Source organism: Platalea leucorodia (genome assembly GCF_965183815.1).
Source record: "Platalea leucorodia genome assembly, chromosome: 4".
In the NCBI taxonomy this organism is placed as follows: Eukaryota; Metazoa; Chordata; class Aves; order Pelecaniformes; family Threskiornithidae; genus Platalea; species Platalea leucorodia.
Genome location: NC_138826.1, coordinates 111,990,013 through 112,001,741, shown reverse-complemented (window position 1 = coordinate 112,001,741; position 11,729 = coordinate 111,990,013). Strand labels below are relative to the sequence as shown.

Genomic DNA, 11,729 nt, shown 5'->3' with positions numbered 1-11,729 from the left:
CTTGAAAAATGTACTGTGATCATTTTTTCCAAGCAATTCCTTAAATTGCTGCAGGTTGTTAAAAAACTGACAGGTGACAGGCGAAACAGTCACATGAACAGAAAACGGCACTGAACTACTATAAAACTTCAAATGAGGATTAAGTTTCAATAGAGAAGACCCTTGGATATGGGTTCATTAGTTCTGTATTCATCCCATTGTAGTAAATCCTGCACTACTATTAATGATCGTCCCTAAACTGAAGTATACACAGAAGATTATTTTGGATAGGTTACATGTCTTTCATCAAGAGGCAGATCATGCATAAATTAGATTAACGAAAACCTTAGTCCCCAAGTACTTAATGGAATCTGTAGAACAGGCTGCTACTGAGTGCAAGTAAGAATGTCAGAACGTGACCTAGTATAGAGGTTTGGGGTTTTTTAAATGGAATAGAGGAGTTTATTTAGTTTAATGAACAGTTATATTTTTATATAGCTTATTTTTTCTTTTAATATTCTCCATCAAACAGCTGCTGTTCTTTTACGTTTGACAGTCCATAATGCACAAGTGCAATAATTTACAAAAGATAAAGGATTTGACCTGCAAAACTATAATCCTTACTTTAGGAGTATAAAAATAGATATGCAGGAAATCAATGTTCTTACTTTTCAGGAAGAAGAAGTGTGTTTTGATAGAAAACAGACTGCTATCTTAAATTTTTTTTAGCACTACATTACTTTTTTAAATGGAAAAAAACCCTGCATGGTGAGGGAACAGATAATAACAAAAGTGTAAGAAATGTCCCAGTATAAAATCCCTTTAAGTAAGTTTCACAATGTGGGCTAATTAGCTTCAGTATGTTCACATATTTAAGTCTCCTTATTTGATTACATCAGAGAAATTTTCCTATATCACACTGCACAGAGAAGATTTTTGCTGCACGTAATGTTAGTGGAAAATCTCAGGTGAAAAGCTAAGCACTAAATAAATTATTCCGTCCTAAGGACCTGAGTGAACTCCATCAGTGAAAATAGTCCTATAACCTTCAGTCAGTTGGACAGTATCTTACACAGTAAGTAACAGCACCAGACTGACATCTTTATTCTCTAATTAAGGCAAAAACTTCTGTCCTCATGACAGTCAGTGAAGTTTCTCATTTCAAATGCAGTACAGGCTTGAACATAGATGATACCGATGTTCCAGTCCAAGCCAGCAACAAGGCAGGTTTGTATTTACAAATAGAGATATGCCATTTGTGTGCCAGATTGGCACCCCCACAAGCTGAGAATTGGGCACGTGTTTAAGCGGCAAATCAGACTGATCCCCACCTCCTCAGACGGAAGTATTGATTTCTATTTACACTAATGCTTAGGCTCAGGCTGTGATTTGACACTTCACGCTTTTAGCGCTACCCGTCCTCCTTCTCTCCCCTTCCATTCGCCAGCCTACGGCAGGAGGCTGCCACTTCTGCCCACATGACTGACAAAACTTTCCTATCAGGCCATGGCCCCAGCTTGTATTAACCTGAATATAAGCCACTGTTGCCAGTGCGCACAGCACACAGCGATGAAGGACAAGGCCAGTAACGTGTTTCTCAGAAGCTGTATTGCTTTTCTAAAGTGGATGTACATTTTATGTAGAAAGTAAAAAATATTCTACCTGGGACTGATAAGTGAACCTTCAGCTAATTTTTATGCAGAACACATACTATGGAAAAGATGGTACAAAAAACGATGGCAGTGGATTTTTTTTTTCCTCGAGAGAACATCTGCACAGTGAAGTTTGAGTATAGATTCTTACTTGACAGAAATGTGGGCTTACGTTAGTTTTTGAACCTTCTCCAGTTCCTGTCCGTACAGGTATTTAGAAAAAGCAATTAAATATTCAACAGTCTTCCAGTTTCCTTTCCAAATATGACATTTCAGCTGGAATTAATTGTGATAAAATATGATGCAATGCACTTATTCTTGGCCTGCATATTTCTTCAAGGCATGGTTGTTTTTATCCTTAATGTAACTGGCACAAAACATTCAACTTTTCCTGAAAAATAGCATTGCACACAAAGCCTACAGTTACACAGCATGGTAAGAGGTAACATGCAGAAGGCATTCCAATATCTTTCTCAGTGGGTCAGGGGGCATGTGCTTCTTAATTTCCTATCTATGTATCCATCAAAATTAAGGATACCAAAATCATGGATTTTGCAATGAAGCTAAAATTCTATACAGTTTTGTACTAATTCAAACATCCGTAAGTCATGCAACTAGACGTGCTTATCTTTTTCCAGTAGAATGAAGAAGTCATATTTTTGTATGCATTTTGAGTATTACTATTCTGTCTTTGCATGTCAGGTATTAAATCTGGAGATGTATTTTAAGTTTTTTACCCTTTTAAAAAGCTGCATTTTAAAAGTAATTGTACTCATTAACGGGAAAATAAAGTTGTGCATAGTGAAAACATGCTCCATGTGTCTGCATGGGGTTTTTTTAAACTCTTCTCTTTGTGAATTCCTATTATGGGGAAATAAAATATATTATGCAGGGATCAGCGTCACACTTCCCTTGGAACAACAAAGACAAAAGGGAAAACCTGTTCTCTCTGCCTTGTGGGGATAAGACAAGGAACATTAGGCTTAAATGGCAGCTTTTATATGTTAAGGCTATAAAGATAATGACATTGTCTGCAGGGACACAAGATCCCAATCCTGGAGACTTTTGGTGAGACAGTCACCGATCTGAAGTGTTTGGAGCAGAGCTGCCCCTACATTCGGATTGTGGAAGGACTTCTTGAGGCCACTTTCTACCCTATAACCTATGATTTAATTGTGTTTGTATTCCTTTCCTTTCTTCAGTGCTCTAGAAGCACTCTATGAAGACAATATCCCGCCGAATTACGTAGGATTTAGAAACCGCTAAGTTTATGGAAATGGCACAAAGCAGGCTCTTGAGGCAGCGAGCTCTATGGCTGCGACGCTTTCAGGTGCGCTGGAGGCCCGCTGTCTGTCCAGCCGCTGGCATTTCCATGGCCCCGATTGTCAGGAATCTGCCCGTTCCATGGCGAAACCTAATGCCGACCACCCGCAGCCCGGAGAGCCCAAGGCGGCTTCAGCTCTGCCCGGTTTCTGGGAAGCCCGCACCCTACCAGCCACCCTCCCGCCAGGCCCGCAGCAGGGCTGCCGCGGCTCCTGCGCGGGAACGACCCGCTCATCTTTAATCCGACCCCTCTCACGTTTAATCCGGCCCCGCTCCACGAAGCCACAGGGTCACGCCTCCCGTTTCCACCCGCTCCCCTGCGGCGGCTCCAGGCCCTCCCGCAGCCCGCCACCGCCACCGCCACCCAGGCGGGGGGTGAATTCCGCCCGCAGCGGCTGGAAGCGGTTCCCAGCGGGGCAGGCGCCCGCAGAGCCCGGGCCGGGCCCCGAGGCGGACGCACACCGCCACCGCGGCCCGGGCCGGTCCCGCCGCGGCTCCCGGCAGGGCGGCACCCGGGCCCCCCGCCACAGCGCGCAGGCGCGGCGCGCGCGGCACTACACCCCCCAGGGGGCAGCGGTCCGCCAGCCGCCATCCCGGCAGGCACTGCGGAGCCGCCGCGCCTTCCTCCCGGGCCTCCTCGCAGAGCCTGTCGGGAGCGAGCGTCCCGCCGCGGGGCGGTGCGGCACCGCTCCGCCGAGCTCCCCCGCCGGCTCCGCCATGTCCCCGCTGTCCTGCGGCGGCGCGGCCGCTCCGCAGAGGCGCGGCGAGTGCCGTACCGCAAACGCTTTCCCACTGCGCACTTTTTCACGCCCCCGCCCGTTTCCCGGCCGCTTCCGCTTCCGGCCGCACCCTTCCGCTCCCACAGTGCCCCGCGCCGAATCATGGACCACAATGGTGAGGAGGGGAGAGGCCGGGAGACCCATTTATACCCGTCCCCGCCTGGGCCCGCTCTGCGCTGCCGGGCGGGGAGAGGCCGCGCCCGGGGCCGCTGGGTGCGGGGCGGTGCCGGGGTAGCGGCGGGATGCGGCCCGGCGCCCGGTAACGCCGGCGGGGCCCAGGTTCGTCGCGGTTCCCCGCGGCCCGCGCGGCGGGGCCTGCTCTCTGACTCGGCGCCGGGCCCGCGGTCCGCCGCTCCCCGCGGCCGCCGTGCGCCCTCCAACGATCGCGCCCGGCGGCCCCGCCTCCGCCCCCCCGGCACGGCACGGCGGTGCTCGGCCCCCGCCCCGGCCGGAGCCCCTCTCCCGTCCCGGGGCGGCTGCGGGGCGCGGAGCGGGCTGACGCAGCGCCAGGCGCGGCCGCTGCCGGCGGCGGCTGCGCGCTGCCGGGGCGGGCTGGTGGTGAGTGGTCCGGTGTGTCCGGAGCCCGCCGGCCTGCGCAGGTGGATGCAGCCTTCGGGGGTGGCGGTGAGGCGCCCCTTTGCCCGCTGCGTTTCCCGAGATGGGCGCCGGGAACGTGTTTTCTGGTTCCGCAGTTGTGCTCTGGAGAGGGAACTTTCTCATGGGCTTAAATTTGGTTTTGTAGCTTCGGCGCTTTGTTGGTTCGCGTGCTGGCGGAGTCTAATGAGTAGATGAGTGGATGTGGGTTGTTCTGCTAGTGTATTTTAGGGCTTTTTTTTGTTCCCCTTAGCAAAGTTTGCATTATAGATTTATACATGTAAGGAACAGTATTTGAGCTGTATTTATGAATTTAAAGGAAAACCTGAAATACAAAAATAAAACTTAAGAAAAGTTGAAGGTGACAGTTCAGGAGCATGCATCACCTCAGTTAGAGCTTCTCTGAGTAGTCTCAACAATTTTGGTATGTTTTTCATATTTTTTTCTGGGCTTAATCCTGCTAGTTATGCTTACACAGACTGAAATTTATTATCCTGCCATGAAACATAAATGACTAATAAACCTGCTGGTTTGGATTAGTTGAGCAGCTAATTAGTAAATATTCCTAGCTTGCAAAGGTCTATGGAAGACACGTGTCAGAACTTAATTGTTTCCTATTGGCAGTTCAACGGACTGAATAATACACAAGTTGGGTTTTTTTAAATTTGTTTTAGTTATCCTTATTTGCAAATGGATTGAGCTCCTGCAGAGACTTTTTCTGGTTTGTGGTGTTGCATTTTTGTGTATTCTGGTAGAAAACAGAATTTCCCAACAAGTGGAAAATAGACAGCTTTAGCATTATTAACTCTGATGTTCTAGGCCAGCAGCCTCTGTGGAAGCCTGGTGTTGTAGTTGGATGTTTGCTGGGTCATCTGTTTAGCCAACAGGACACCCTAAACAAAGCAACAAATGAGCAAAAGTGAAAACAGGTTTTATTGCTTTTGCCGTTTTATGTATTGCCTTTTACAGTGAAACATGTCAGTGACAGTGCTAAGAGGAATCAATATATTTGCTCTATCAGAGGAAATTGAGGGCTCTTAATTTTGAGGTAAAGTGACTGTCAGGGCACAGTGCCAGTTTGAAACTTTGTTGCAGTTCCTGGTTTTGGTGGTAGCTGCTGAATAACTTAGAGCAATCCCCTTTTTTTTTCTTTTTCCTTGTTTTTCTTCCTACTTGTTGTGTTGTGTGGGATGGTTGTAGGCTTTGAGGGACAGTAGTTTATGAGGCATTACACTAATGGGGCCCTCATGTCAGTGTCCAGATGCTACGGTGCTGTAATCCTTTGGGGCCTCAGTGATCGTTCCAGGGCTGCAGTGCCGTATCAAGTGGAACGGCAGGGCTCACACTGTAACAGCTTGTGGCACACACTTTTGAGGATGAGCACGTCCTGCTTTGAAATGCCTGTCAAAATGGTTTTTTCAATTAAAGTGAAAGTGAGCTGGGTAGATTCATGAAGGGCATAATTTTATTTGTGTATGAATGAGATGCTGTGCAGTGGTTTAAGGTAGACTCACTGGAAGTCAAGGGAGTTGTACCCCCTTCATTAGTGTTGCTTGTTGCAATACCCCCTCTAGATTACCTCTTGGAGCCTGTATCTACTGATGCATGTGTCGGGATATTTCTTGCTTCCTTTGCCCTGGTAATCAGGTTTAAATCTGGTTAAAGAGAATTCTGTATGTGTTGGGGAACAATAATTGTCAGTTTAGCAAGGATACTACTACATACTCTTAAGTACTGATATTTTTGTGATACTTTATGCTAAACTTCTAAGTGATATGTCAAGATGCTGAGTTAATATGGAAACTAGTTTCCTTCCAGCTTTAATAAACAATTTACATAAATTGTAAAAATTATCTTTTCTCATCAGAAATTCTGTGTTGTCAAAGTTGTACAAAGAATTGACTCTTCAATGCTATTCACTCTGTGAGAGGAGCTATAAAAAGTTGGGGTTTTTTTTCCTGTTGCGGAGAAATGACAGACGAGCTAACTTTTTAAAATACCTTTATTCTTAGAACTAGATTTTCTAAAATCATGGTTGTTCCCAATACAATTTTGTGACTTCTAGAAGAAATTGTGTCTGAAGATACTTATTTCTAGTGGTTAAACTTTGATATGTTATATGAGTCTTAAGCAAGCTTTAAAAATTATTTTTCTGAGAACTCTTCTGTTAATATTTAGCCTCTTTAGAAGCTATTAGATAAGTGAAGAATTACATAAACTTTTTTTCTTTCATAGACAATGATTTGCAAGGAACAAATAGTTCAGGATCATTGGGTGGTCTTGATGTTCGTAGAAGAATCCCTATAAAGCTTATCTCAAAACAGACCAATAAAACCAAACCTGCGCCTCGAACTCCGAGAAATATGAACAGGATGCCTTCAAAGACGCAAGCTGGTGATGAAGGTAAATTAATATAAACACTATCCCTGTAGTGGGGCAGTGTATTATTCTGCAGCATTGTTCAAGACTTTATTCAGTTTTGGAGACTGAGAGTCCAAGGTTCTGTCCAGATGCAAAACAAGTTTCAAATTGCCGGGTACTGCTGCGCTATGAGGATTAAATGGTACACATTCGCAAAACAGACTGTCTTACTATTTTGACTGTGCCTTTCTGTAGAATGGGCCCAGCAGATTAGAAGTGCTGTGGCATTTCTTGATGATTTCAGTATAGAATGACACATGCTCTTAATAGTAGCTGGTGTCAATTAGGAAAGCGTTGTGGTTGGCTCGTGTCTTTCTTCTCTTTCTTCTTTCCACAGAAGAATTTGATTATAATGAAGAGGAGCGATACGAATGCAAAGGAGGTGAAATGTTTGGCAATCAAAGGAGATTCCCTGGACCCATCTTCTGGGACTATAAGGTAAAGTCATGGGTGGGAAGTCGTGAATCTTCCCAAAGTGTAGGTAGTCCTGGTAGATACCTTCTTAAATAAAAGTGCTTCCATTACTTTTGACGGACTGAAAAGACACTCTCTGCTTTCTCACATTTGTGGTATTCTTGCTTCCTTCTCAACTAATTCAGAAATAATGAGTGTGTTGGTGATAATTGAAATGAGAAGCTTTAGTGATGTTGGATTTTGTTCTCCCACCCCCTTCTCTATCCTATCAGATAAACTTGCTGGGGGAAAAGGATGATACACCGGTCCATTTCTGTGACAAGTGTGGATTGCCCATCAAGATGTATGGACGAATGGTGAGTGAAATTATCAATGGAAGATGCAGCCATGGTTTCCCTTTAGGTAAAATTAGGTTTTACTCTGTCTCTATGAGGCCTCTAGAGGTTACTGATTTCAGCAGGCCTCTGAATGAACAGCAGAAGAATATTGGGATGGAACTGGGGGGCCTTTGCTGCTGAAGTGTTTCTGTTCCATCTGTCTGGGTGATTTCACTTTACCCCTGATTTAATAAAGTAAGCTTGAAAATGTTAAACAAAAAATCAAAACACCATTGCCAACAAAAAACCCATTCAAGTTCAGTGGGTTTTGACCTTACACAACTTAGCTTTAAAAATAAGCTCTTTATCTGAAAGACTTGCAATGAAGTTAGAAAACACAGTTCACTTTTATGCGAGTTTTAAAATTAGTGCAACAAAATCCCCGAGATTAATTTAGATTTCTAAGTGTGACGTAACAAGCTTCAGGATCTGACTTAATGACAGTTAATGCTTTTAGAACTTTCCTTCCTTACCAGCAAGACAAGCGTAATTAGATGGCATATGCAGCTTCTGTAAATCTTCAGTGTTGGTATTACTGCAAGACTTAACTTTTGCCTATACATTTTTGCCAACTCTTAAAAAACCAAACAAACCTACCCCCAAAAAACCCAAGCTCAACACAAACTGTTTTAGAAAGTTTCTATGCAAAGATGCTGTAAACTGCTAACTACCAGTATGCCCGTTCACCTCGTAGGTTACTTAGTTACTTCTGTTATTAGAAATGGTGTGCTGGAGGGAGGAACTGTATGCTGCAAAATCACATAGATATTTCTATACGATGTCTTAACAGAGCCATTTTTTATCTCTAGATACCCTGCAAGCATGTTTTCTGCTATGACTGTGCTATACTACATGAGAAAAAGGGAGACAAGATGTGTCCAGGGTAAGTCATCTCAAGATTTGTTATTAAAGGAAATGTAGGAAAGTAACTTCAATATCTTACTTCAGCTACCATATTAACATGGTTCTTACTTATGTACATTTAGGAGAGGCAGTAAAGTACTCTCGGCTACACCACTTGATTATAGTTTTGTATCCCATATTTTGGGATTGTAAGAGATCAGTGTTTAGTATGCTGTTTAAGTATTTGTGTAGATAACCTGTTATTGCTCTAATTTGAAAAGGAATAAATGGCAGTTTAATTTACTTAGAGTGATTCTTGGTAAGTCTTAATGCGCAGAAGGAATTTGTGAGCGAGAGTGATGCTATTTATAAATTTCCACCTCATGAAATTTTTATGTCCTTTCATAGTTCTGTTTGGAGCCTTAAAAACTAGATAAACTTCAAAATCAATGAAATGTTTCTTTCATGGCTACAGTGGGGAAAAAATTTTCCGTTCTAATTTGGGTAATTACAGTAAACTGGTTGACTTTTAACAAAAAAAGAACTGCAGATTGAGCAATCTGTGATGGCAATAAACCAATGTTCTCTTCTGACTTAGCTGTAATGAGCCTGTGCAGCGAATCGAGCAGTGTGTCCGAGGGTCTCTCTTCATGTGTAGCATTGTGCAAGGGTGCAAGAGAACTTACCTGTCACAGAGAGACTTACAAGCTCACATCAACCACCGTCACATGAGAGCTGGAAAGCCTGTTACTCGTCCTCCAATTGAACCTGTACATCCTCCTATTGCCCCACCGCCTGCCGAAATTCCTGAGCGTTTCATAATGCCACCTGAGAAACATCATATGAGCCACATTCCGCCAAAGCAGCACATCATGATGCCACCACCTCCTTTACAGCACGTGCCACATGAGCATTACAACCAGCCACACGAAGACATTCGTGCGCCTCCTGCAGAGATGTCAATGGCTCCACCGCCACCTCGCCCAGTCAGTCAGGACACCTTCCGCATTTCGACGAGAAAACACAGCAACTTAATAACTGTCCCTATTCAGGATGATTCGAATTCAGGTGCTCGAGAACCACCTCCACCAGCCCCCGCACCTGCTCATCATCATCCTGAATACCAGGGTCAACCGGTGGTATCGCACCCTCACCATATTATGCCTCCACAGCAACATTACGCACCACCCCCACCACCACCTCCACCAATAAGCCATCCGCTGCAGCATCCTCCCCAGGCAGCAGGTACTCCTCACATGGTGTATAGCCAAGCTCCTCCGCCACCAATGACCTCTGCTCCTCCTCCAATAACCCCGCCACCTGGACATATAATTGCCCAGATGCCACCATATATGAATCATCCTCCTCCAGGACCTCCCCCTCCTCAGCACGGGGGCCCGCCCGTAAATGTAAATGCACCCCCTCCCCATCACTATAATCCTAACTCTTTGCCACAGTTCAGTGAAGATCAAGGAACTCTCAGTCCCCCTTTCACACAGCCCGGGGGAATGAGTCCAGGGATATGGCCAGCTCCAAGGGGGCCGCCTCCGCCTCCAAGGATGCAAGGGCCTCCTGCTCAGGCCCCGCTTCCCGGACCACACCACCCCGATCAAGCCAGATACAGACCCTATTACCAATGATACGAGCAATTATATGAATAGAGAGTGCTATGAAGACGATAAAACTATATACAACAGCCTTTTAATTAATTGTTTTGGGGTTATTTTGTTGTGGTTTTTTTTTAAATACTGTCATTTTGACTGTAAGACATTTTGGGGTTTGAATCTTAAATGATTTTTAAGCCTTGGCCGTAGGACTCTGACTTCAAATATTCTGTAGTGATAAAATAAGTGGCTTAGTAGACCACGGTTGCATTTTAACAGAACTTCTGTCTCTAGTGTGGCTAAATTGTCCTAAGATGAACACTTGTAATATTATTTCCTGGAGAAAATGAACACGTGTTGTACCATTCTGAATATTGTTTTTGTTAAATCCAGTGTTTAGTTTCACTTGTGATACGTTTTTGTTAACCTGTGTACAATAATTAAATTGAAACATGGTTGTAAAAGTGGTGGGTTTTTATATGAAGTTAACACAGACATAGTTCTGGGACACCATTTCAGCACTAATACTTTCCAAATGGGCAGTGTAATGAAATATTAAGGGAACTTGAATATTTCTCCTACTAACAGTTACCATTACATATAATGAATTCAGGCTATGGTTAATTCATGGCACTAGAAATCAGACATGCAGAATACTGCATTTCAGCTTTTTCTTTTTTTTTTCTTTTCTTTTTTTTTTTCTTTAAATCTGTGCAGCAAGATAAATTTATCAGAAATACAGCTTTGGGCATGACAGGAAACCATGTAATAATGTATTGTGGGTTCTGGTGGGGTTTTTTTTGTTTGGGTTTTTGGGGTTGAGTTTTGGGGTTGGTTTGTTTTAAAGCTAGTTTTGGTTCAGAAGGCTCTGTTTACATGTACAGTACTCACTGGAGTTGAATTCAGAGTATTGTGTTTACCTATGGCTATGTTTGTGTGGAAGTGACTGAATTGGCTTGCCATGTCTGTGAGAAGCAGAGCATTTTTGGTAGGGAAGTGGTGTTTGCCTCTGTCACTTTATATAATGTGTACAGTAGGAAAACTTCCCATTTGGATAACCTGAAAGAAGTGGTCTGAAATGCCGTATGTGGATATAAAGAAATAAAAACCCTACACATCCTTTATCTGTTTCGATTTTGTGATACAGATTTAATTGAACAGACAATAGTTAGGTGGTTTATTTTGCCTTTTTTAAAGAGTAGCAATATAAGCAGGCCCTCAGGTCTGTTTTGGCCCCAAATTTATGTTTTATAAGCATACTTTTAAAGAGAAATAAAATATGGGAATGTTCTTTTTTTAGTGCAGCTGGTAGCAGAACCGGACAATAGCAAGACAGTACTGTCTGTTGTTTGGCGTGCTTGTCTTTGCATTTCTAATCAATGTTAGTGCTGAACCTTTGTTTTTTCAAAATGTCACATTTCTAGCAGTGGTGCTTTTAGATGAAGAAATCCTTTGGTTTTTTTCTAAGGTGTGTGATTTCCTACTGTTCTTGAATAATCTGAACCATCTTAAAGCCTCAGTGTTACTATTTATTTTGTAAACCTTTTTTCCTGCCTCATAAGTGTTACATTTCTGAAAGAGCTTTGGCAGTGCAACATTCCGAATTTTGTAATTTTATGTATAAACTGCATATTTTTAATTACCAGAGCAAGGGCTCTTTGGATTTACTCTCTGTCCTTCACTGCCATCGATTTCCTTGTGACCACGGGCAAATCTTTTAGACTGCCTTTCAATGAAATACTT

General features: G+C 43.7%; 1 protein-coding gene across 2 annotated transcripts; it reads left to right on the top strand.

Annotated features, from left to right (window-relative positions):
• The first annotated feature begins 3,684 nt into the window (after positions 1 to 3,684).
• Positions 3,685 to 11,714, top strand: CBLL1 (Cbl proto-oncogene like 1). Of its 2 annotated transcripts, none has more exons than XM_082309704.1 (6): positions 3,685 to 3,848; positions 6,563 to 6,730; positions 7,089 to 7,186; positions 7,435 to 7,518; positions 8,349 to 8,422; positions 8,981 to 11,714. In XM_082309704.1, the coding sequence occupies exons 1-6, from the start codon at positions 3,836 to 3,838 to the stop codon at positions 10,020 to 10,022; spliced, it is 1,479 nt and encodes a 492-aa protein (XP_082165830.1). In that variant the 5' UTR covers positions 3,685 to 3,835; the 3' UTR covers positions 10,023 to 11,714. The 2 variants fall into 2 exon arrangements, with proteins under 2 accessions (XP_082165830.1, XP_082165829.1); XM_082309703.1 differs by having other exon boundaries at positions 7,086 to 7,186; positions 8,981 to 11,713.
• The last annotated feature ends 15 nt before the right edge of the window (positions 11,715 to 11,729 follow it).